The sequence below is a fragment of the Poromitra crassiceps genome, assembly GCF_964638095.1.
Source record: "Poromitra crassiceps genome assembly, chromosome: 7".
Lineage (NCBI taxonomy): Eukaryota > Metazoa > Chordata > Actinopteri > Beryciformes > Melamphaidae > Poromitra > Poromitra crassiceps.
This window is the reverse complement of record NC_139628.1, coordinates 34,513,145-34,540,290: the sequence shown is the minus strand read 5'-3', so window position 1 is coordinate 34,540,290 and position 27,146 is coordinate 34,513,145. Positions and strand designations below refer to the sequence as shown.

Here is a 27,146-nt window from a genome sequence, read left to right as displayed (position 1 = left end):
TCTATCATACGTTTTTTGGACCCCTAAGTGGGCCCCCAGTTGGTGAGTGTGGGCCAAATACAACACTCTGGATACGTATGTTTTTGGTACTAACAATTGTTCTATTAAATCCCCCCCCGGAGTTTTGGCGACTCGATATAACAACCCATGTTTAACAATAAACTGTGGAAAGTTTTGTCTCACCCCGGAACAGTGCTGGCCATCGATGCCAGCGACGGCGCGGCGGCCGGCTTCCAAATTCGGATCGGCCCACTGGGCCGAGGCAAACTCTCCGCGGCCCGGAGGTCCAGGGTCGTCCGGGAGCGGAAACTCCGCGAAAGGGTCCTCGTCGAGAGGAGGCGTGTCCGACTCGGCTGGCCGGGTTGGACCGTCTTCCGCGGCTGATGTTTCGGACTGCGGTCCGTCTGATCCCGGCCGGAAGGCTGGGCAGGCCAGGCGCGGCCGGGCCATCCTTTTTCCCCTCGGTTTCTCTCGTCGGGGCTTCTCCGGCCGACGACCGTGACTCCAGTACCGGCTGAATAGGGGGTAGTCGGTGCCTATCAGGAGCGGGACCGGGAGGTTGGGCACCACGCCGGCGGCTACTTTTACGTCGCCTTTCGGGGTCTGGACCCGTATATAACTGACCGGATAGCTCTTCACGTCCCCGTGGACGCACGTCACCGGCATTGTCTCTGTAGTGAGGACCTCCACGAGGTCAGCCCGCACGAGCGTCACCACACTACCGGAGTCTAGGAGGGCGTGGGTGTCGATGCGGCCCACCCGGACCGGCAGTGTCGCCTGCTGGCTAGGGGCTCCTCCGGTGTGGAGGGAGGGCCGTGGTTCGTCTCCGGCGGCGGAAGGCATCGACACATCCCGGTCGGGGCAGGACCAGGAGAGGTGGTCCTCTTGTCCGCAGACATAGCACCTCCTCAGCTGCCGACTCACTCGGTCGGCCTGGGCCCGAGGGTCCCTCTGGGTCGGGGGCTGTAGCGGCGGTGGCCGGCGTCGGCTGTCTCGGCTGGGTCTGTCGGCTATGGCGGGCTTTCGGAGGGGCTCGTTCTGCGTGTGGCGCATCATGTCGGCGCTGACTTGGTGGTTCTCTAGCAAGGCCACCAATGCGTTCAGCGATGAGGGGCTCACCTGGGCAGCATATTTTCGGGCGTCGGGCGGCAAGGAGCGGATACATCTGTCTATTACGAGGCGTTCTATCCACGGGGGCTCCCCGGTGGAGGTGAGCCAACTCTGGGTGAGCCTCAGCAAATCGGCGACTTGGGAGCGGGGCGGTTGGTCCGGGGTGTACCTCCAGCCATGGTACCTTTGTGCGCGAGCAGGAAGGCTGTAGCCGTAACTGGCGAGGATGGCGGTGCGCAGCTTCACAAAGTCGCGGGCCTCTCCCATGGACATGTCCCGGCAAACCCTCTGTGCCTGGCCCGTGAGGAAGGGCGCGATGATGCCTCCCCAGTGGGCTGCGGGCCATCCCTCTCGCACCGCCGTTCTTTCGAAGAGCTCCATGTATGCCTCGATATCATCGTCGGGGGTCTGCTTAGTGAGGACATCTCCTGGAGCCCGGGAAGTCGAGCCGTCTTTCTCTATTTTTTTTATCAGTTCGTGTACGGCCTGCTGTAGGTCAGTTTGGCTTTGGATTAGGGCCACCAGAGCCTGTGCTTGCTCCATGGTGCGTGCGGTTGGCGTTGAATCAGAGTGCCTGCATTCTCCACCACTTGTGGCAACTCTGATTCAATCCAAGACACATAAAACAGTTTTAAACGCCGAAGCGTTGTTTTATTCACCAAAATGAAAACTCTTCCCTTATCGGGGTATGTCCATGAAATATATATAACTAAAGTAGGCTGGGTTAGCCTGGGGCCAGTGAGGGGGTTTGCTCCCCACCACGTAGCCAGGGCTCCGTTCCTCGTTTAAGTGCTCCCGTAACGTGCCTGTGGACGATAGGAGAGAGGGTCTGTCAGGCAACATCATTTTATGACACGAGAATGTTTAGGGAGAGGAGTGGAAATCTGACTTACCGCCCGACAGCAAGGAGCGCTTCCACCTGGAGGAAAACCGGCCACACAGTGAGCTTCAGAGCGGCGTCTGTTTTTCTAGGGCCACTGATTGGGGATCTGTTCCAGCCGGGCGCTCTGTTCCTAACAGCGCCCGGCTGCTAGCGGTCCCACTGATTCAGGACATAATTGGGGAAGTACCTATCAGTGATGACGCGTCCCAGACAGCGTTTCTGTTGGGATCCCCCTGCTCTGACGTCACTGTGGTGGCTGGCTGTCCTCCTGCTCTCACCTGTCAGGGGGTAGGCTGACGAGACTCCACAGTGTATGCATTATTTAAAATAGAAGTGCGATGAAGGAAATGGCCACTTGTCATTTCAACTGACGTGACATATTGCACATATTAATATTACAAATTTCCCTGCAAGAGATTGCTGGCAAGTGTCACACTGTAAATGTGCCAAACTATTGCAGATCAAACTGGAAAATTGTGCATCTTTCCCTTTGAATTGAAGTGCCTGCCAGTCTGAAACATAATGTACTAATAACGAGGCGTCGTCAGGCAGCAGTGCAGCGCAGTGATCTAGTTAATCAAATCTCTGCCATTCTGTAGCTGTTGCCTCTGGGGACCCTGACTGGTCTATAAATAGCATCGGATGCAGGTGTAATTCACTGGAGTGAAAACGGTCCGTCACTGAGGCGCATCTACTTGTAATGATAAGCATGACAACGACCAATGATGAGTCCAAGGGTGCGATGTGGCTGATTCACTCACGGCTGATTCACTCACGGCTGATTCACTCACGGCTGATTCACGGTTGTCACAGGGGTTTCCAGAAAACTCCGCTAGTGCATCAGAAATCTGAAGATCACTGGAGCAGAGTTTGCTCAAACTCAAACCAATTAAATTTGGATAACAGCAGCAATGCATTGAAATATTGGGGCGGTTGATTTTCCAAAAAACGCCTCCAGACACACGCTCCAAAACTCCCTGAAGCATCCAGCTGGTTGCTGGTTTCTAATTAAACGTTTCAACACGAACATGACAACAACTAGAACAGGATTTTCAACTTGTGGCGTATTTTGTTCATTATGCTTATTTGGTCAGTTAAAGCAGCTACGAGCAAGATTTTCGATTGTTATTAAACAGTCTAAATGTAATATTGATGCATCACATCTTGCCTATAATAGTAGCTGAGACCAAAGCCGTGTGAATCGGAGATTGCTCTCTTGATGATTATGGAGTCTGTGTCTGTCTTCCGGCGGGCCGGATAGACCAGGAAGTGAAACGAAACGGTTGACGGCAGCTGCCTGCCTTCAACCGTTTCGCGCTGCCTAGCAACAGACCATAAACAAGGAGAACGCCATGCTCGCTACATCCAGGGGCTTGCTACTCTCGCGAACATCTTTCATTATATTCTAACAATTTGTTTGGAAGTAATTCTGTTATTTTGTGGTTATGGCCGAAGTGGCTGCCGCAAACCGTTTCATTTCACTTCCTGACCTGCCCCGGCCACAGACAGACTAATCATCAAGACAACACCGGCCGATTCACTCGGGGTTCAAGCGAGACTACTCGGCGGTGGTCTCGTCTACTATTAGAGGTAAGATGTGAGGCATCGATATTAAATTTAGACTGTTTAATAACAATCGAAAAACTTGCTCGTAGCTGCTTTAAGATGTCGGCAGTTTCAATAAACAGAAACTCTGGTTGGTATATATATATATATATATATATATATATATATATATATATATATATGTGTGTGTGTGTGTACACTATGTGTATATGTGAGGATCAGGCTATTCCCCACGAGTTCCCCTCCCCTCCGAACAGGCCCCCGGACCAACCAGAGTAGGCACTAGTGCAGTAACCAGGGCTCATACCCCAATACCCTCCCACCCCCAGACACGGCCAATTGTGTCTGTATAGGAACGCCTGACCAAGCCGGAAGTACCGCTGCCGGGAATGGAACCCGGGTCTCTGCGGTGGTAGGCGAGTGCTTTTACCTCTACAAGACCCAAACGCCCCAACAATGAATGGAAGTTGGAAACCCTCATTAGTGTTTTGCTTGCACCTGTCTTTACCCTGCCTTTTCGACACAAAATGGCCCCTGTGAAAAGGGTCTATTCAGCTTTCAGATATTTGTCAGCACAGATTTGCTCAATCAGGTTCATTACGTCTTCTTTGTTCAAATGATAGTTTTGGTTTTGAGCACGCCTGCTCAAAACAGCTGTTGACACGTCACAGCTGTCATTTGACGCTTCTGAGGAAGACTGCAGATGTCAGTCGAAACTGTCACGGTAAAAAACATCTACTAAGCACAGATTTGGTTGGGGTTATACAGTGTGGCAGCTTTAAAGGTTTATTTTACACCCACTCACAGCAAGATGGGAGACAACTTTGCTTTCTTTAAAACGACTTTGTTGAAGTAGTCTGCCGTGCTCTCGCCTTTGACTGTGATGTTATTCATTGTATGCAGGGAAGCATCCATTGCCTTCTAGCAGCCATGGTAATTTTTCAGTCTGACGGGGCTCCGCTGCACCGACGGCGACGACAACAACAGCCTCCTTTTGTGTGCATTCGCACTGATCTGCACTTGACCTTCCATAACTGAAACGCCTTTCATGTGATGGCAAAGACGTGTTCAGGGGAGCAGCCATATTGGCCCCTCGGGAAACCGTTTGAGACCTGTGAACTCTTTAAAGTGATACTTTCAAATGGAGGACGCCAATTTCCTCTGCGCATTTCTATCGTGGTGGAGCAAGCAGGGCGGGTATGAAGACGATCAGTATGGCCTCTGCAAAGCGAGTGTCTTCCGCACCGTCGGCCTTTGTCGGGCAGCTTTTTCGGAGGGTTCACATGTTGAACTGGCGTCGGGCCGTCGCTGAGAGAAATCACTCTGATTGGTTGGTCAGCTGGTGAGAGAAATCACTCTGATTGGTTGGTCGGCTGGTGAGAGAAACCACTCTGATTGGTTGGTCGGCTGGTTAAGCGAAGCAGTGCACGAGAAGAGAGGGCTCGCACAAAACTTATCTTCCCATTTTTCAACTTGATCTCATCTGATCATTCCAATACGCAAATATTTTCACGGCGTGGCTCTCGGGAAAAGCGCCTTGAGCCTGTCGCGCGCTGTACGATATCACCCATTTAGTGACTGTGGTTTCTCCTTTCTTTTTTGGTTTCTGCCTCCGCCTCTTTCTTCTTCCTCAAGCAAAAGACCAGGCAAGGGCTGACAACTGCAGCGCCGTTTGCAACTCTTCATCAGACATATTCTCCATTTAGAAGTAGCTATATTACAAAACTGTCTAAGTGGTGAGCGAGAGTGGTGTGGAAGAACGCTGCTTTGTGTCATGTATCTTGTTTGTATATCCGCATGTCCTACGTCGCGCGCAGGCGCAGGATGTGCGTGCTAGTTGACCGTCGGCTGTGTGGTCTTTGTGATGTGTCCAAGTGCAACATTTTGGCCACGACTAGGGATGTCACGATACTAGCATTTCTACTTTGATACCGATACCCAGGAAAATATCGATACTCGATATCATTTTCGATACCACGGGAAGGGGGGGATGATGACACATCAAGAAGCATAAAAATAAAGTTAGACAGATGGACGGACAGACAGACGCACACTTCTCCATAATCTAGGCCTGATAAAACTTTGAATTGAGACAGCAGATTAGCCCTGCTCTAGCCATCAGAACACGTTTAGCTTGTTGAAGCAACAGATACCCACCAATGATAGAGAGGGAAAAATCAGTGATTTTTCATTAAAATGTCTAGTATTGATACTTTCGATACTATGCAAATGAGTATTGTATCCGATTCAAAGTTTCAGTATTGATACTTTTCGATACTATATCGATACTTTTGACAACCCTAGCCACGACACAGGCGACGTGAGCTGACGCGACACTAAAACAGTCTGCCTTCGTTAGCGCGCTAAGTCCTTTAAAGTCGCCCCCGGTGTGTCTGGGGCTTAAATCAGAGCTTTGTGCACAACTCATGCATGGTGTTATTCGTACACGTGTTCTACTGACGTTATAGGCTATAAACCCTCGAGAACTCTTCAGATGTGAAGCGGGTCGGGAGTTCAAATCAACAAGCTTCATCATGCATATATGTATCCACCATCCAAGGGGCGGCTTTAGCTCAGGAGGTAGAGCGGGTCGGCCAATGACGCAAGGGTTGGCGGCTCGATCCCCGCTCCCTCCCAGCTGCTGTCGTTGTGTCCTTGGGCAAGACACTTAACCCTCCTTGCTCCCGATGGTGTGTAGGCACCCTGCGTGGCAGCCTGCCGCCATCGGTGTATGAATGGGTGAATGTAGACTATCTACTGATTGTAAAGCGCTTTGGATAAAAGCGCTATATAAATGCAGGCCATTTACCATTTACCATGTGCAACATCCACTCACTAAGCTCTAGTCAACTCATTCACACAGTTATATATGAGAGTCTGTGTACCGACAGCACTGACCTGTTGCCATGCCGGATGCTGGGGAGAGAGGCAGCAGAGCCATCACAACACCTTTAGCAGCTGATTTATTCTCACAAATGCTTCTGGGCTTTGGCAGGCACACATGCGTACATACGTACGTACGTACGCAATCACAGATGTATGCCTCTCACTTGCTCACACAAAGACACACACATACACACACACACACTTGCGTGAGCTCATACGCACACAGACACACCGTTGTTAGTTGCTTCCTCCCATATGATAGTGATCTTCTCTCCGTAGTATCTCACCCTCTTCCTCCGACTTACACCTCTATCTGCACTTCATTTTGTCCTTAGTTATCTTTTAATATTTTTCTTATCGATATCTTATCAACATATCAACGCATGCAAAGCGGTGAACAGCCCTCATAAATATTAACACCATATCTCTATCTCTGTCTGTCTCTCTCTCTATCTCTCTCTCTCTCTCTCTGTCTCTCTCCCCATCATGCTTCCCTCAGGACAGCTCGTTGGTCTTCTGGTCAGAGAAGAATGTAACGCTGAACGCACGGAACCACCGAGGCCAACTGACCGGCCAGCTCACTGTGGGTGAGTTTCCACTTATCCCGCATCCGCTTTGCTTTGTAAGATCCCTTCATCATTTTCTATATTTGTAGTCTTTATGTCCATTTCTTAGTCCAACTTTGTAACAAACAGTTCCGTTTTAGTTTTTAGTCCAATTTGGCTCCAACTGTAAATTGTCTGATCAATCTCATTTTATGAATGGCTTTAATCAAGATTGGAGCAACAATTTATCTTTGACTCACCAGAAATTGTCTCTGCGCCTGCCCGAGACACTGGGCGGGTAGTTTCTCTCTGCAGACATTAACCTTTGCAGGACATATTAAAGGGGCAATGGGCTCTTCTTATTATCATCAAGTTTAACCATCAGTCAGTCCAAATTACATTGTCATGTATGTGATTAATGACCACTGGAAAGCAAACGACCTGCTCATTAACATTAACCTATTGATTTTAGCCAACGTCAAGTTGAGAGTTGACGGTGATTCGACAAGACTTGTGATATGACACTTTTTGGTCACGCTTGACCTTCCCCTGAGAATGAGCGCCTGATTGGATAGAAAGTGCAGTTTTGTATGAAATGAGAAGAAACTCGGCGAGAATAATTAAATTCCCTAGCCGTCACTCCCTATTGGATTAATTGTAGAAACGGAGAGATGTTCAAGTTCCTGTGTGCACATCTGGAAAAACACCAAAGGCTAAAGAACACAATTAATATTCTCCACCAGTGGAACAGATTACTGATTTCTCTCCATCCATTGTAAAAGCATGGCTGATGGAGCTTTGTTGGGAGCTTTTCATTTGCACAGAAAGCACTCCAGGAAATATATATTCAGATTGCGAGTAGCCTCACTTGCCTCAACCTCATTTCCCAACGCTTATTTGCAACGTTTGAAGCGCATAACACCTTTATTTGAAAGAGCTATTTCCGAAAAAGCATTATTGTCAACATATCGAATTCTAGTAAGACGTTTTTAGTGTCAAATTGGTTTTCAAAGGTTGGATTCCAATGCTTTGCACAAATATGCATTGCATGTGTTGATGTATTATACTGTACACACAGTTTATATATTATAATAATAATTCATTTATTTTATATAGCGCTTTTCAGAACCCAAAGACGCTTAACGGTAAACAAAAGACAAGCAACAGAAACAGGCAACAGATACAGGTAACAGGTACAAATAACAGTGGCGATTCAGGGCAAGGTTGTATGGAGAAGCAGAGGAGAGGAAGAGAACAGGAGGGAGGGGCAGGGGGGGAGGGGGAAGGAGGGGGAGGCGGAGGGTGGTGGTTAGGAGGAGGTGGTCAGGTATGGATATCATACATTATACGGTACACACAGTAGGCCTAAACAAGCACATTCCGATAGTTTTAATCATTCTTAGTGATCCAAGACCTGGCAGTAGTCCCACTCTCCAACCTGGGCTGCGCTCTCTGCAGGCTCTGAGGCGGTGGAGGCCCAGTGTCGCAGGCTGGAGGTACGTAGCCGCGACGGAGGCAGACCGCTGTTCACTGCAGACGAGGAGGAGGTCAGCATGAGGGCAGAGAGGTTCACCGTCACAGGTACAATGTGCTGGACTCTTAATCCATCTGCTTTCACGTTGATATCTGACAAGCTGGGCCCCGGTTGCACAAAACACCTTAGATTTTCCTTGAAGTCTGAATTTAGGTTTCCTCCAAATAAAATCGGATGCACAAAAGACCCCTAAGTCTTCTCCTTAAGTGTCACAGTTAAGAAGAAAACTGGTATTTTGTTAGCCTGGTAAACGATCCGGTCACGTGAACTCACATTGTGTTTTGTTCTACTAGACCAGTGATACTCAACTTGCGGCCTGGGGGCCAGATGTGGCCCGCGATACGGTGCGGAGTGGCCCCCCGACCATTTTCTAATTCACAATGAAAACTAAGGTTAAATAATTTTTTACTGAGCTCCAGCTAAATTGTCAAATATTGCTGTCTGCTGCTCGCCGCCCAGGCACTTACAGTATATGTACTTAACTAACTTAACCTAACTAACTATCCTGTGTGCACAAAATTGTCAGGCTGACACCCCAAAACCCTACAATCCGTTACAGAAAAATGTATATTAATCTTTGTTTATTAACTGGCCCATTTTTGTCATTTTGCAAAAGTGGCCCCTGGGCAAAGCAACTTGAGTATCCCTGTACTAGACCGTCTGGCCTCTGCCTCTGCCCAATCAGGAACGGCAGGAATTGCTGCCTCCATGGCTTTCCGCCTCAAGCAGAAACGTCATAGTTCATCAAGTTTAAACAGCCATATGTGCAGTTATTGCAGAAATAGACTCAATAACAACAATTAAACAAGAACAGGAGTATGCAAGTTTCTCGGCTAAAAATACTTTTTCGCCATTCTTCCATGTGGATTTGGATTTGACTGGATCTGATGCCGATTGGCTGAAGGACTGGCTACTTCCACCCACTGAAATGACTGTGTACAGTCCAGACGGATCAGAATCACATATACACAGGGGTAGGTGTCGGTGATACAGGTTACTGCACATTGAAACCAAACAGAATGTGAGTTGATGGATCCGGATGGTTTTAACCAGGCTAGTATTTTGTGCAACTGGCCCTTTAACCAGGCTAGTATTTTGTGCAACTGGCCCTTTAACCAGGCAAGTATTTTGTGCAACTGGCCGCTGAAAGCGGAATGAACAAACTGTAAACTTGGCACGAAACAGGCGTTTAGTCCGACGAAATGTTATAAAAGTGTGAATTCTGTTGCCAGGCTCAGAAGGCGCCGTCTTCGGACATTCGGTGGAAACTCCGCTAATCCAGGCGGGGCCTTCAGAAGACCTGAAGTAAGTTCAAATTCATTGACTTAACAGAAATTCATTAAAGCTCAGTGTTGCATGGTCATCTCCTGTTCAATTAATATGAAGATCTTTAAATAATCATGATGGATGTCGTGTGACATTTCGGAGACGATGCTGGGGGGGGGGGGGGGGGGGGGGGCGGGGGGGGGGGGGACATGCGTGGCAGAAACCATCGTTCACTGGTATCATTATTCTCGAGCACCCTCTAGTAAACTCAAGCATCCAGCCTCATTAACGTGTGCATTTAAATCCCTCTTAAACTAGATTTTTTTTTTTTTACAATTGTATCTATTTCACAGCACATGGGGGAACTTATTTGTTGTTCGACATGGCAGTCAGGCATTGATTAGATCAAGGCTTTGTGAGAGAATGAGCGAGGTTGTGGTGTATATTAGATGCACTCCTATGCATAGACGCTCCACTGCACTTTGCCTCAGGCAGTGGGCCCCATCAGTCCATTAACAAGCTATAATGAGTGTAGTTTGTTGTCCACCTTGCTGGTCCTGAAGGGATGGCAGGGATCAGAGTTGGCAGAAAAGCAGTGTTCTGGCAGCTAATTCCTCCGGAGTGAGTGGAATACTGATGTGGCTTACTTTAAAGCAAACACACACACACACACACACACACACACACACACACACACACACACACACACACACACACACACACACACACACACACAGGCTCAGTGCAGGGGTGACCATCTGCAATGTGGCCAAAATCTCAATGATACGCAATGAGAGGCACTTTGGACACAAGCATTTGACGTTGGAACTGATCAAAAGATTGATTTAGCAGCAACATGACGTTTACATCAAGGGCCCCTATTTTTTTTTGTCAAATATCTTTATCGGTGAAAACACTACTAATACATTTCAAACAATTCAATTCACAGTTGCTGACAATGTTATCAATGATACAAATTGAAAATCAAATGAATTGAAAATCAAATTAATTGAAAATAAATTACTGATAATAAATGAAGGGACCCTATTATTAGAATTAACAGATGAAACAATTACCGGTTTGATGGTAAACCGTGATCAAATTGCTGGCGATTAGTATTACCGCTTTGTATTAAAACCGGGTTACCGTGATTACCGTGTTACCATGATTACAGCGCTTTGAGAGAAACACAGTAAATACTGTCCATCATCAAAAGTTGGCAACAGTTGTTACAGGACACCAGCCAACGCATCACTGCACTCTGTCTTGATTGGCTCCCCTTGCTCAAATCCCTCCAATCAGGCCAGTTTACAGCATTTTGAAGGCCTGGTATTGTCAGCCAGTCAGATTCAAATGCAAATAAATGTATTACCGAAACACAGTGAAGAACATTATTCTCATTCTGAGCTGTAGTATATTTGAAGACAAAATCTTGAATAACTGAATAATGTGACACGTTTTTAATGATGTGAAATTCAAAGAGAGCGGTCAAAGTGTCACTGTATCCTATATCCTACACTATATCCTTTTCAGGTTGACGTTTTTCTTTCTTTTTTGGTATTCATAATTCCATCTATACTCTCCGCACAAGAAAGACTCAAATTATGAACAAAGCAAAATTATTTGAGTGTGAGGAGAATATTATAATCAGTTCGCTATTGTGATGGCAAGGTATGAACGCCACAGGAGGAGCTTGTCCTTGCTAGTCGGAAAGGCCTATAGAGTGGAGTCTGTTTAGATTCATCGCGCTCACACGGACAGAATGGAGGGGCTGAATGAATGCGGTCTGGATCTGTGGAAGATGGTAAAGAGATTCAGAAGGACAGATTGTCCTGGCTGTAATCCAGGTACAGCCTTACCCAGGAGGACGGAGAGCCTCGGATCACCATGTCAACTGATTAGGTCGTCCTCAACTCAGCAGACGAGCCCAGCTGGATTTCTCTCCATTGTTAGGCTTTACAGTGCCATGTGAGGACTCCTCTCAGCCTCAGTGCCTTGGTTAGAGGCACCCCTAACATACATGTCTTTGAGGGTGGGAGGAACCCAGAGAAAACCCACAAGAACAGTGCTAACCACTGAGCCACTGTTTCGTCAACTGTGCTGGTGAAATTATGACCCCCGTTACCAATCTGAACTCCAGGGCTAGATGTACTGCCTATTGAAGGCTAAAAATCTGTTTATGCACAACATTTGAAATTGCATAGTGTAGTGTTTTTGTCAGATTTATAAAATCCTGCTTATGCATGGTTCTGTTTTATGAATGGCAATCATTGTGAAACTGTGTGCATGTGTATCAGCCTAATGTCAACTAATTAGCCATAAATGTGTCGTCGCACACGTACTTAGTTTGTCCATAAATGCCAGTCGTCATCATGGGCCTGAACTGAAAATAAAGATTGATTCTCGCCTAAGTCTTGCATTGGCAATATTTTATTTATATAAATTAGGTGTAGCCCCCCTACTCAATTCTCATTGAACATGTGTGTATACCTTTAAACATCTGGTATCACATGTGCATGGGAGGTGAGAGTCTACTAAAGTTGAATTGGGATGTGTTTACAATAAACAAATAAAAACATGACTAGCTAGGATGCAAGAGGCCTGGTTAGCTTCTTGCTTTACAGCTATACTGTTATTGTGAACTCTCATGCAATAGAGCTCAGCAGTCGCGTGACTTTCCGTGACGTTTCCAGCCTCGGAGAGAGTTCCCCATTCACTTTCTCCATAGACATTTAGAAAAATCCTTATATAATGAGTTTTAAGGCTGGAACCAAGCCAACCCGTGACCTACTGAATCGTGAGTGACCATAAAACATTTCAGTTGGAGCAAAAACAAAGCGGGAAAAACATCAAATCTGATTTTTTTCCCCCGTTTTTCTTTTTTCTTCTTCTTATTTTTGTGTTTGACTGGATCCAACGCTGATTGGCTGAAGGAGTTGTCTGTCAAGGCAAGTACACCCTCCCAACTTCCGCCCACTGCAAACACTGGGTGAAAGCTTAAGGCCAGACGGTCTGGTAGAACAAAATTAAATGTGAGTTCACGTGACCGGCTGGTTTACCAGGCTAACACTGATTGGTTTGTTACATCAATCAAACCAATCAGATTGCCTCTCTCACTTCCTTTCACCTCATAATTTTCAGATAAATCACGCAAATAATGTTATTTTTCAATGTGCTCAAGGGAATATCAAACAGGTGTTTTCTATTCATTCTAAGAATGGCATTTAACGGTTTCTGCAAATGAATTTGAATGAATTTGCACGATGCATGCTGTAATCTCCATGCGTAATTTGGACTCAAATTGACAATTGCGCGAGGCGGACGATGACATAAGACACACAGAAGATTGCAGATAGCAAACCGACCCGCAAGCGCAAAAAAGCAAATAGCGCTTGTACGATGATAGGGCCCATAATGTGTAGGTAAATTGAAATAGACACACATAAAAACAAGATGTCAACAAAAATTTAGCATGTAAACAACAAATTGTAGCAGGGTACTACATAGGCCTATGAATGATATAAAACATAGGTCAGCTCTGCACCTGCGGAAATTCAAATTCAACTAATATGACTATAATAAATTGGCAGTAAGGGGGGTTGGGGAGTCTTCTAACAAGTGAACCAACTATTCAATTGAATTAACAATTGAATAGTAATTTTATAACATGACATTGGAATGATTGTACTTTTGCAGAGAATGGGCTGTGGGGTTACAAAGGAGAGCGTCCTTGGTTCCTCTGTAACAGTGATTTCAGAGGCATTTTCCATGGAAAGTGGGTGCAGTTATCCGAGTGAAGGTGGACACAGTTCTCTGTGAGAGAGGCATCAGCTTGTCTCCCATTTTTGACTCAGCCACAGCACAGATAGCAGGGGTGGACTGCTGATCGGTGTGGCAGAAAACCACCAGGACTTAAAGGCACATAGGAATTTGTTGTGCGATTGGAGGAAAGTCTCATATTAAGAAGCCAGGCACACCAGATGGGATTTGAGGGCTCTCTGCTGTCTTGCGGTGCAGACATCACATGGTGCATGTGATGTGTGTGTGATGTGCAACTCTTCATGGTCCTGGTTAATCCTCTGGTCAGTCTTCTCTACCACCAATCTGGTGGGATTGAGGCTTTGATAGGTATGGGGGTGAAATATAGTGGGACGTAGTTGGGCAAAATATCGTATTTGTGCATGAGAGAAATGTTTGGACAGCAGAGAATATTACATGTGGAAACTGGAAACAGTTTGGAAATATATGGAAATAATTTGGCATAATAACTGAAGTTTGTGTCAATGTCTTGTTTTCAATGAAGGATGCGCTCTCCTGAACTGCTGCGCAACTGAAAGCGGTAGAATTGATATTTCATCAGGGTTTGTGTCAGAAATTCAACTCGATTGAACTTTGACCTCCAAATACGTTGACCTCTTTTGTGTGTACTTCATGTTACTATCATCTTCAAGTTGGCGCTGCATCAAATTAAATTACTAAAAAACACATAATAGCAGTACATTTAGTTATAAGGAAAACACAACTACATAAAACAGTAATTTAAAGATGTTCAACAATAGCATGTGGATCTTGTCTGTGACCCAGTGTTAAATAATCTACATCTATACAGAATTGGAAAATACATGCGATTATTTGGCTATTAATGTGTCAGGTTTTGTGGTCAAACTACAATGTGATTCAACTCAGGAAATTCACTGTTCATTCAATGGTGAAAGATTTACCTGTAATTAAGTCATTCAATGGTGAAAAATTTACCTGTAATTAAATCATTCAATGGCGAAAAATTAACCTGTAATTAAATCATTCAATGGTGAAAAATTAACCTGTAATTAAATCATTCAATGGTGAAAAATCACACACTTGCTTGTGTGTATGCAATGCACGTGCATGTGTCTTACAGCCCGTTCACACCATATGCCGAAGCAACGCTCATCCTACGCTGAACCCACAAGTTTCATTTCGGCGTCCTTGTTAACAGGCGAAGCCGTTCACACCAGCCGCGCGCGTGCCTTGCTCAAGGCACGCTCAAGCGATCGTTCAGGATTCAGTCCTATTTTCCAAGCGTGACGCGTGAAGCTGCCAGGCATGAAGTCAATGGGACTGCAAACAAAGGCTTAGGTATACATTTGTTTTAAGTACAGACTTGCTTTGGTTTGAATTAAATCTTTTTGGTTGGGCAAGGTGGGGGGGCCCCCTTGCTCAGATCACACCCATTTTCCAACTCGGCCTTCATTTTGATGTCAACTACACACCTTTAAAGTTTTGTGATTGCATCTTGCACGGTTTTGGTCAAGTAATTATTCACAATAGGGACCATCAGCGCCTGCGACTTAAAACGATTGTGGGCCAGGGACGTAAAATCGGGGTGTGTGTGGGGGGGGGAAGGCCATTTTCGAACTTGGCCTTTATTTTGATGTCAACTACACACCTGTAAAGTTAACGCTAACAAAATCTGTCCACAGACAGACAGACAGACAGACAGACAGACAGACAGTTCCCGCTACAATCATGGATGTATTAAAAGAACTGGACTGGTTTTACTTCCTGACCATGCGGCCCAAGGCGAAGTGCGCATGTGTGCCATGACGTATTCCATGACGTCTCCCACCCCTCCCACCCGTAGATGTAGATGAAGAAAATACACCCGTATACGGCTCTTATGGCTTCTGAAGAAAAAATTACCGCATATTTTTTTTTTTTATAATTAAAAGAGTTGTTTTATACTTTGAGTGACACCCGGAAAAAATTCCCCTGGGTTTAACAGCTGCTGGGGTCCCCATGCAAGTGGATGGGAATTTTCCTTTCTGGGCTGCATGGCGTCACGTGACTTGCAATACAGAGCTTCGCCACCATGTTCAAATGGCTTCACAGCCCAGTGCTATTCCTGGGGGCTTGGCTACAATAGGCGTCTCCAGGACCACATTGTATCTTGATGATGATGACACACACACACACAGACTCACAAGGTGAAAACAATACCAGCCCCGCTGACGTGGCTCATAATTAGCCAAGAACATCAATTAGACTGAAAAGTGTGAATCAAATCAAGGAGATAAGAAAAATATAGAAGAAATATAAAAAGAAAAAGAAATGAAGAATAAAGAAATAAAAAAATCCTATGATAATTAAATTGCGCCAAGGTGCATTTGCTCTCCTTGTTATCTACAAGAGCAGAGACCTTTTCTCTTCTCATGGGCACCTTGTATCTGTTAATGTATCTCCTGGAAGCTGATTTAAAGTTACACAGATGTTTCCAATGCAGATGAAATTAATTTGCTTTTGCATTTTTTCCCCCCTCCAACAGCACATAATCCAGAATGTGTCACTTTCAGAGGGTATGGAGATTTAAGCGATTTCAAGACAGCTCCTTAAAGTCTTCTATTTAAAATTCATTGAAAACAGATTTGGGGAAGCTGGTGTGGGGAAAATCAATTTGAAACGGTTATGAGTTTTGAAAACAAATTCCACACTGATTGGCTCCTGCTCTTATCTTGCCTGTGTAAACAAATATTCCATGGCAGGAAAATGCATAATTGCATCAGCCTCAGTGTTGCTGAAGGTCAGAATCAGCTGATACAATTATGGGCTGTTTAGGATAATAGCAGTTTGGAATAATGAGAAGCGCTATTCCGACATGAACAATGTACCTGTGTCATTTTAGATACAAAATGGCTGCTGTGAAAAAGGCCTATTCCTCCACTATTGCAGTCATCGATCTCACTAAAGCCCCAAAATACAAACCTTTACGGAGTGAGATCTCCCTTCCTCACTACCCTCATCAACTCCTCTCTGTCCTCGGGTCTTGTTCCGGCTTCTCTAAAGAATGCTAGAGTCATGCCTCTGCTTAAGAAACCCTCCCTTGACCCAACTGCTATTCAGAACTACAGACATGTCTCTCTTCTCTCATTTCTCTCCAAAACCCTTGAACGAGCAGCTTCCGATCAACTTTCTCTCTATCTCTCCCAGAATGACCTCTTGGACCCTCTGCAGTCCGGTTTCAAGGCTTCTCACTCCACTGAGACAGCTCTTCTTGCTGTCACAGAGGCCCTTCACACTGCTAAGGCCTCATCCCTCTCCTCTGTCCTTGTCCTCCTTGACCTATCCGCTGCTTTTGACACAGTCAATCACCAAATCCTTCTCTCTATCCTGTCCGACCTAGGCATCTCTGGATCTGCACACTCCTGGTTTGCTTCCTATCTCTCTAACCGCTCATACCGGGTCTTATGGAGAGGATCTCTCTCCATATCCTGCCCTCTTACCACCGGTGTCCCCCAGGGCTCTGTCCTGGGCCCCTTGCTTTTCCTTCTCTATATCAGATCTCTCGGTCATGTCATCTCATCTCATGGCTTTTCCTATCACTGCTACGCCGATGACACTCAGCTTTACCTTTCCTCCCCCCCCCCCCAGACACCCAAATCGAGGCACGCATGTCTGCATGCCTCAAAGACATTGGTGACTGGATGTCTGCCCACCACCTTAAGCTCAATCTTGGTAAGACAGAGCTACTCTTCCTCCCAGGGAAAGACTGCCCTCTAGCAGACCTCTCCATCTCCATTGACAATACCACTGTACTTCCCTCCCAAACAGCTAAGAACCTTGGGGTGATCATTGACAACCAACTGTCTTGCTCTGCCTACATTGCTGCGACAGCATGCTCCTGTAGGTTCTCCTTGTACAACATCCGCAAAATCCGCCCGTTTCTCACAAGGGAAGCGACACAACTCCTGGTCCAGTCACTTATCATCTCCCGTCTGGACTACTGCAACGTGCTCCTGGCCGGCCTTCCTGCCGCTGACATCCATCCGCTTCAGCTCATTCACGGGGGCACAGTGGCTCAGTGGTAGAGCTGTCGCCTCACAGTCAGAAGGTCCTGAGTTCGATTCTCGCCTGGGACACTGTGGGCGCTGTGGTTGTGTTCCCCCCCATATCTTCAGTGCCTACTGCCCAGGTGGGGTATCTCGTCGTAAGGGCCTTTCTCTCTGTGTGGAGTTTGCATGTTCTCCCCGTGCTCCCCCAGGGGGTTCCTCCGTATATAACCCCCCCACTAAAAACATGCAAAAGATCAGATCGTCATCGTCATCCGACCAGTGACGACAACATCCGAAGTTGGTCCCCGGGCGCTGTACGAGAAAGCGACCACTGCTCCTGGCCTCCCCCCCGGAGGAAAGGACATGCCTGGATGGGTTAAATGCAGAGGACACTTTTCACCGGCCACCGTCAGCATGAGTGTGTTGTGGCCGCATGCATGTGTTGTAGTGTTCGTGTGACAATAAAAGACGGGCGAGAGAGAGAGTTACGAGAGTTTTTTCAGAATGCTGCAGCCCGTCTGGTATTCAACCAACCCAAGTTCTCTCATGTCACTCCCCTCTTCCGGGACCTTCACTGGCTTCCCATCTCGCCACGCATTAAATTCAAAACACTGGTTCTGGCCTACAGGGCAGTAAACCAGACAGCTCCTCTGTACTTACAATCTTTGGTCAGGCTCCAAATCTCTCACCGTTCCCTCTGCTCCTCCACCAGCGCAGGACGCCTCGCCCCTCCTCCGCTACGGGGGCTCAAAAGTCGCTCATCCCATTCGCGACTCTTCTCGTCCCTGGCACCTCAATGGTGGAATGAGCTTCCACCTTCGGTCAGGACGGCCGAATCACTGCCGATCTTTCGGAAATGACTAAAGACACACCTTTTCAGGCTCCATCTGGGCCCTTCTTGAACTAACTTCTTTCTCTCTTAACACGTTGACTGCCACTGACGTATATATACGTAAAAAAAAATCCAGCGGTTCACTGCCATTGACGTATTAATACGTCGATTTTTTTTTTGACGGTGCTACGTGGATCAATGCCCCCCGCGTCTCCTATGGAGATATTGGAAGTATTGAATGTGTATAATCTATTTTACCGACCAGCTAGGTGGCGACGGTGCCCTCCCGACAGAGAGAAAGTCAACCAAAAGCAGCCGCCTCCCGCGGCTGCTTCCTCCATTCTCAAGGAAATGGCTTGCCGATTTTACAGTCATCAGTCACCAGACTCGCCGCTCTCGGGCCGCGCCAGCAGCAGCACACGGGGGATTGCAAATTTGCATAAGCCTAGAGTCGCACGGGGCTTCATCGGGGCTCTCAAACCCAAGAGACGAGTGAGACCTATCCACACTCGCTGCCAGGGAGGGAGGCTGCTCAAACTCGCTGCCAGGGAGGGAGGCTGCTCGAACTCGCTGCAGCAGCAGCAGCAGCAGACCACTCGCTTGTGACAAACGCAGGCTGAAAGCCACTAGACACGCCCACGGAGGGAGGAGTTGAAGGAGAGGGCGTTCGGAACTATATTGTTTGGATGTCTGATCTCTCACTGATGCCAAAAATAAATGGTTAAAGTGACTGTTCTGCCTGTTTGATTGAATTTCACAAAACTGCGATTATCTCAGCTTCCTGTCTCAGACACTGAAACCATGCTGTACTCAACGGCTAATATCTACATAACTACTAACTCTACAAACTAACTCTTTTAGACAGAGAAAGCACACATTCTATTAGTACTTTTCTGAACTTTGTGTTCACAAACTCCAAGCAGAAAAGAATCCTCGGCTCTTTTAAAATGAGCCAGAATCCTCAAAAAACGGCCTGGCAGAAGCTACCTACAGCAAAAAAAAAACGGCTGGCGGTCAATGTGTTAAAAAAAAAAACTTACTAACTTAACTTTACCACTATTCCTTCAGAAGTTGTAGTTGTCATAGACTGTGTTGCATAGTTGATTGCTCTATTGCTGACAAAAATGTGTTATTGTAAGTCGCTTTGGATAAAAGCGTCTGCCAAATGACGTAATGTAATGTAATGTTGTGGTTGGTTTTGAAACAAAAGAACTTCCAGTCCACCTGCCCTAATTTACACTGGCATATTCATAAATTATAAACAGCATAAGAATAATCAATTTAACCTTGAAATCTGTCTTGTATTCTGAGTAGAGGTGTGCTAGCTGACCCGAACCAACGGGACCCGTGACCCGGTCGGGTAGGGCCTGCTTTTTAAATAAACAATTGGGGCTCGTGTCGGGCTAGGGCTCGTTATGATCGCTGAGGGAAAAATACATTGTGTCATCAGGCTGGGCAGAGCCAGAGACACACTCCCTCACCCTCTCGCCTCCTGAAGCTCTGCTGCTCTGTCACAGGCTGGATGGCAGACACACACACACACACACTAGAGGAGGTCTGCTACCCGACCTGAACCCGACGGGACCCGAGACCCGATGGTCGGGTATAGTTCCATAAAATAGAGGACATTGCAGTAATACACTTTGAACAGCTCTGTACCATTACTGGTACCATTACTGGTACAGAGCTGGATTGAGAATGTAAAGAAAGTAACCAAACAATAAGACATAAACAGACATGAGTAAAAGAATAAATAAAAAAAATAAATGAATGTGCTAAGTATCACAGGGTATCTTAGCAGGATCATCTATATATACTAGGAAAGACAGACAGTTAAATACATAATATACCAAATACATGCCAAATACAAAAAGAAACCAAATACAGGATTGCAACTATTTGTTTTGGTTGGTATGATTTAGTCATCTATATCCGCTGCCTTCAGGAAATCAATCAGGTCAAGCCATATTCCCTCAAATATATCTGCCTCTGCTTCAAATTATTCTCTTATTAGGAATACAAGAGGGTAGTTGACTGAGCCAGTGAGAGGCTGGTGGTGGGTGCTCGTCCTTCCATTAAGGGCTGTATACTTATTAGCTGTGTATAGCTGTGTATACAGTGAAAGGCAAAAGTTGGAAGAATACAAACATCCTGGATGTAAATCCTGATGCTTGCTGCTTGTCCCGTCCCAGGCTGGAGTCTCCAACACGGACGCTGACCATGGAGGCTCCCAGAGGGGTGGAGGTAAGGGCCGCCTCGGGGACGCTCAAGGTTGGCGGGCGAAAGGACCTACAGCTGCAGTCCACAGAGGGAGAGGTGAGCTGAAAAGGCCTAAATTAGTACCAGATTTCCCCCAATGAGTTGAAATCCCCCCCCCCCCCCCCCCCCCCGTCTTGTACTTGGCCAATTCCCCCTTGCCACCACCCCCTCTGCCGATCGGTAGAGAGTTGTAGACTAGCACATGCTTCCTCCAACACGTGTAGTCGCCATCGGCTTCTTTGCACCTGACAGCGAGGGGTTTCACCGGCAGGACGTAGCGTAGCACGGGGTAGGAGGATCTCTAGGATCACACTATTCCCCCGAGTTTCCATGCCCCCCCTGAACAGACCAGAGGAGGCGCTAGTGCAGCGACCAGTACATACCCTTAATCTGGCTTCCACCCGCAGACACGGCCAATTGTGCCTGTATGGGCCCTTGTGTTGGTAGGCAGGGAATCTACCGCTGCACTACCCGGACACCCCCGCATTCACTAACTGCATTTGCATTTGTTTACCTGTTGGAGATGGTGTTGTATTTACTATTTACTTTAGGGCAGGGCTGATTGGATGCAGGTTTGGGGGTCAATTCAGGAATTAACACAGCAGTTCCAAGTCAACTGATGAATTGGAATTTGGAAAAGACTTACAGGAAATGTATTTGGAATTTGAATGTATTGGAAATAGGAAAGAAACGAGTCTGCACACTGTACCTCCCATTTAGCTCATTTATTCATCGCATTGAATGTATTTAAATTAAATCATGTGAAATTCTGTTAGTTTTTTTCTTACATTATGTGAGATTACACATCTTATATATTATCAAAACTGAATATCATAAACTGTTTATGGGACCTTTCAGGTGGTATTTGAACATGTAAACGTAATACATACATTATGATTGTTGATGGAGGCTAGATTTATAATGTTTAGCAAGTCAAGACGAATTCTCTTTGAAATGGAATTGAATAGAATCCAATCCCGTCATTCCAATTCAATTCACATTCTGTTTCCTTGGAGCTGTATACAATTCCAATTTCAACTTGACAAATTGAATTTGAATGTACCATGCATTCTCAATGCAATCTATTTGATTTGCTGACATCCGTCATGTCTCATAATATTGCTCAGATACTTCTAGACGCCGGCACCATCCGGCTGGGGACCCTCCCGCTCGGCGTCTACACTGAGTCCGCCTCCGGGCCGGCCTCGCAGAGACAGCCCGTATACGAGGTGTGCGTCTGCCCCAGCGGCAAGGTCTACCTCTCCCCTGCCCAGAGCAGCTCCACCTGCCAGGCCATGAGCAACATCTGCCTCTGGAGCTGACCTGGGATCTGCCTGCTCCGCGTTCACACCCCGAGACAGGACTGTCAAGAGAGCAGAACTCACCCGGGGCGAGGTGGCGCTCAATCTCTGCAACATCTGGGCTGCTCTCTCAGATTCGTCTGGGAACGTCCTCGTCCGAAGCTTGCGGGCAAACTAATGGAGGCTCTTGTACCACAGACAGTCTCTGGGGGGGAACGGCAGCCAGAGGAAGCTCTCTGAAATAAAGTGTCGGGAATATCACACTAAACAAGAACATCTCGTTTACGTTTTATCAGAAGCCAGAGGAGCCGCCCCTTTATTTTTCTACCGTAGGTTCATTATTGCAGAGATACGCAGTGACAGTGTTCAAGATAGAGGGAATAGATGGGGAGAAGATAAAACACAGGTGCCTTCTGCTTTGAAAAGAGGGACGTTTCGTGGCTAATATTAAACCTGTCACTCTCTTTTTAATCAGGGAAGGACAGACAGAGGTTTGTGGAGGTGTGACAGTAGAAACTGATGCAAGCACAAATCTGCCATGATTTTTGTCAAAAATCTAGAATTTGAAATGTTTGTTTTCGAGCAAGCTCAATAGAAATTTTACACCCCCCCCCCCCCCCCCCCACACCCACTATATTAGGTGCTGTGTAGTTTGGAATTAAAAAACATTCTATGTGGCATATATTGTACTTGAAGCTTAACTTTGATAAAGACAACTGAAACAATGGAAATAATGCTGTCTTTAGTACAGAAGATGATGCCAATACTACAACATATATGACAAAATTCACGTTATAACATCTTAATAATGTAGTTAAGTCATGTGCTGTTGTAGTGCATATCCATGTTGTTAACTTGAAAAGTTTCTCAAGTTGCCTGCTAGTAACACTGACCTATATGACTAGTAACCCAAATCACTCTGTGAAATGAACTTCTCTCCACGGTGGAGTTTCACAGGAGCGCGTGGCTGACCTTGGCACCTCAGCCGAGAGCCAGCCAGGCAGCGTGTCGGCAGGGTCTGTCGGCAGGAGTGGTCCAGTCCCGCTCCACTCTCCTCTCCTCTCCGCGTCCTCTTGCGTCGCCACCCTCTGGCAGAGATGAACGAGGGTAGTAAGTAGCATGGGTGATCGTTTCTGAGCTGCACTAGGCACGGGTTTTCTTCAAAAAATACACTTGTCTTGTCAGCCTAAAGCATCCGATCACCATCACCACTAATTGGTATCGACACTTTTCTGCAGCAAGGGCCAAATTCAAAATTCAGAGTGAAATACAAACAAGAGAAAGCCGGACTCTTCCCTTTGGGTATAAACTTCTATATTTTAAGTTGACGTTCAAACCGTTGCCTCACTACCATTTGGAGGCACTAATTGCAGCTTTTGTCCATCCAACTAGGCATTCCTAGCAGCTCACCGAGCTGGCCCTGCAGCTTGCATAGCTCGGCTGCTGCGTGGCCTTGCCTGCTCTATTGACATGCGCAACGCACTATTGCCCAACTTTGCATCACTGATGACATCACAATGTCTATGACATCATCAGTGCCTATAGACATCATCATTCATGTCACTGATGACATCACTGATGATGTCATAGCCATTGTGACATCATCAGTGGTACACAAATTTAAAAAGGAACAGCGGCTAATTCCTAGGCCGCTGTGCGGGCTCACCTGCTCTTATGACATCACTGAAAATGTCACAATGTCTATGACATCATCAGTGATGTCACGATGCACAATTGCTCAAGTGACATCACTGATGACATCACTTCCAGCTGAGTGACATCACTTCCGGGACAAAAATCACAGACAGAGCCCAGATGCTCCCTATATATATATATATATATATATATATATATACACACACACACACACACACACACACACACATATATATATATATATATATATATATATATATATATCTATATCGAGAGAGAGAGAGATATATATATAGGTAAGTCCAACTGTCCTGTAGCTTTATTTTGGTACACCTGTGGTATACTATTGTTTGGTAACTCGCTGTCTGAATGTTTCATACTAGGACTGGCCGTATATTTTACCTAAATGTGAGATGTATTTGTGTTTCGATTTTTTTTTTTTTTTTTTTTTACATTTGTCAGGTTCATAAACACTGGGGGCGAACGGATCTCTATCTTGAGTAATGATGAGTAAACATATCACAGTGATGATAACCCTGCAAAAGAAAGTGCACAAACTCGCATGCCAAATCTTGAGGACATCTGGTGTAAATTGGAGCCGCTGATGCCCTGTCTGGGAGTTAAGCTCAGCTGTAACTTAAAGGGACAGAGAACATTGCTTTATGGGGAAGGGGGGTTGGGAATCTAATGAAGCGATTTGAAAGTGATGCCACAACAGCCTCAGGAAGCCTGATGAAATGAATACTCATTACACTAAACAAAACAGGCAAAGTGAGCAATGCAATTAGGGCATATACATAGCAGGCCCACATCAAACCAAGTCTCGTCCGTTGGGTTTGCTTATGCTCCCTCTTAATTGAATTTGCTGTTATTGTGTGTATAGAACAAATTAAAGTGACTGGGTATTGGATTACTGGATGTTTGCCACAGAGAAAATGTGGATCAGAGATTTAGTCTGGAAGACAAAGACGAAACTCACTTTGTTTAACCAAAACATGAAAATTGTCCAGCCTCCCTCTAGTCAGACAAAAATAAAACATACATTAAAGATGGCCTGTATAGAACTTTGAGTACATTATAAAAGGAGTTGTGGAATATGCTTTCAGCATATTCATTCATACGCTTTATCATTCATTATCCTTTCCCCAAGCTTATGATGTGCTAGTACAGGCTAGTACAGCTGCAGTTCACCTGGTGGCTGTATTATAAAGGTTCTCCGTGGCTTCAGGCAATCTATAACCCTGGCCCATTGAGAGTATTTAAGACAGTGCTGAGAGCAGCTATTGTCGTAGCCTGTGTCGGTGCACAGTCAAGGGTGGGTGCACACTGCAAGATTTCTGGCACTAATTAAGCCCGTAGTTGCCATCACAAGCCAAAATTTCCACATAAGGGGGTTGCAAGAAAAAACTAGACGTTGCATTTTAATACCATTCCCCCCTCCAAATCCATGTGGAATGGTTAGCTTCTTAGCAGCAGCTGGTGTTGTAAAGGCATTTGATCAAGGATTATGACAGCGGCTCCTGTGATACCCCATTGGGCATTAGGGTTTAGCATTAGTGATAAATTTAGCTGATGTTGGTGTGGTGAATCTGAGACCTGGATCATGATTTGCAGTCTCAACTGGTTCTTAAGGTTATTTTTAATACTCTTTCAAATTGTGAGCAATATATTCAGTAGCCTACCTTCCCTTTTACAGTTACTAGAGTAAGATGAAGACTCTTTGACGGGACAGCTATTTGTAGGACTGAAACCTGTGACCATCCCGTTAACGCTCACTTGCCTTGCCAAGTCACATCCCGCACTACACCTGAGTATTAAAGGGCAATAATATATTAATTAATGTTGAGACAAAGGGCCAGTCTGTATGTTTGCATGATTTGGGCTTGTTAGGAAAGTAGTCTCAAATCCCCAAACTCCAATACGGTAATTCAGATTTCCCCTCAGACAGGGATGATGAATGAGACCCTCTTTTGGGGCGAGTTTGATGATGGTTGAAAGGTGCCGTGGACCTAAGAAGAATTTGATCATCAACCCATGTGACGGAATTTAACATTTCCACAAATGGTTAAAGATATATTTTGCATCTGTGTTTCAATGCCTGTAGCATAGTTCTAAATGAGATGATGGTCAATTTGAATATTAAGTGTAAAAAAAAAAATTTGGTCCCAGCTGTGGATATGGTTGTACCAAAGCTAAAGTACAGTTTTCTACTCACAATGGTTTTGACAAGTAAGGTGATAGAATGAAGATAATTCTCACTGCAGTAGACTGGATCTTACGCCAGGTGACAAAATCTAGTAATCTTCTGATCACTCACAAATCTGTCCAGTGTCCACACAACTCTCAATATGGCCCAGATCAGATTAGTACATTCAGTTGCAGGTTAAAATGACTCAAAAGCACAGCTAGGGGACGTCATCTTGGGCCCAATCATAGACTGTATGGGCCCAATCCATGATAAGATAGTTGATCTTATCTCAAAACACGGCCTAATTAGATTACATTTTCTGTAAAGACCATTTTCAAATAGTAGCCATGGTACACCCGATTTATAAAATGAACGCAGCTGGATTAAGCTTAGTATGCAACTTTTTCAATTTGTGTCACATCACCCAGTTCCAGTCCCTCGCCCTAAAATAATTGAAATAGGTCAGTGCCTTATAAATCAATATAAACAATGAAATTTGATCTTGACACGGCTTTCTACACATCCCTAAATCAAACCTCGACCTTGAGATGTAAAAGCTCCCAGCTCAACAAGTATGAAGGTCAGGTGTTTCAGAGGCATACCGCATTGGGATTAAAACCTACTCTTTAGTTTACACAGGTGTATGTTGCAAAGTCAACAACAATAAAGTTATGTGCGTGTGTGTGTGTGTGGAGGCATCTTATGCTCAGAAGAAACACTTTGTTGGAAGTTGGGCTGCAGGGAGAAATCAAGTAGCCTACATTGACACCTGTGTATTTATCATAGCGGTTGTTTTCTACTGAAGTTTCCTTTCAGCCAACTATACAGAGGAAGCCTTTCACATTTCAAACTCATAGGACAGCCAGTGATTTTGTTGTGCTATTTCAGGTGCTGCAGTGAATAACAAGGTGCAGAATATGCACATGACTATGCACACATGGTATAAAATAGTCTATTGATGACATGAGGAACCACTAAACTGAGAAAAGTAAATTGAGGTAACAGTGCCCATCAAGGAATGATTTTCACACATTTGGGCAGGTAAAGCCCCTCTCACATCACATTTCCAGGAGCAGGGATTGATATTATTAATGGGAATTCTTTCCCACCACCTAGTAATGGTTCAGGGAAAATCCCTGCAATTTGATTGGGTCGCTTTGAAACACAATGGGACAGTCCTGACACCTCTCCTCAGCGGCCCACAACAGAGTCCCCCTCCTCTGTCACTTGCCCCATCTATTCTGGCATTGCCATGGCATGTGTTAAAAGGAAAACGGAAATGTTGGTGAATGTAGCTGCATGTGCGAATACT

The 27,146-nt window shown here is 45.7% G+C and overlaps 1 protein-coding gene across 1 annotated transcript in view; it reads left to right on the top strand.

Moving 5' to 3' along the window:
- LOC310780080 (zeta-sarcoglycan-like) overlaps positions 1-22,097 on the top strand; it is a gene marked incomplete at its 5' end in the record, with an annotated part of 51,551 nt that extends 29,454 nt beyond the window's left edge. The window contains 5 exons of the mRNA XM_083640626.1: positions 6,945-7,032; positions 8,449-8,571; positions 9,757-9,829; positions 20,623-20,746; positions 21,817-22,097. Of these exons, the coding sequence (XP_083496752.1) occupies positions 6,945-7,032; positions 8,449-8,571; positions 9,757-9,829; positions 20,623-20,746; positions 21,817-22,011 (603 nt within the window). The 3' untranslated portion in view covers positions 22,012-22,097. The remainder of the gene's footprint in view (positions 1-6,944; positions 7,033-8,448; positions 8,572-9,756; positions 9,830-20,622; positions 20,747-21,816) is intronic.
- Between the last annotated feature and the right edge of the window lie 5,049 nt (positions 22,098-27,146).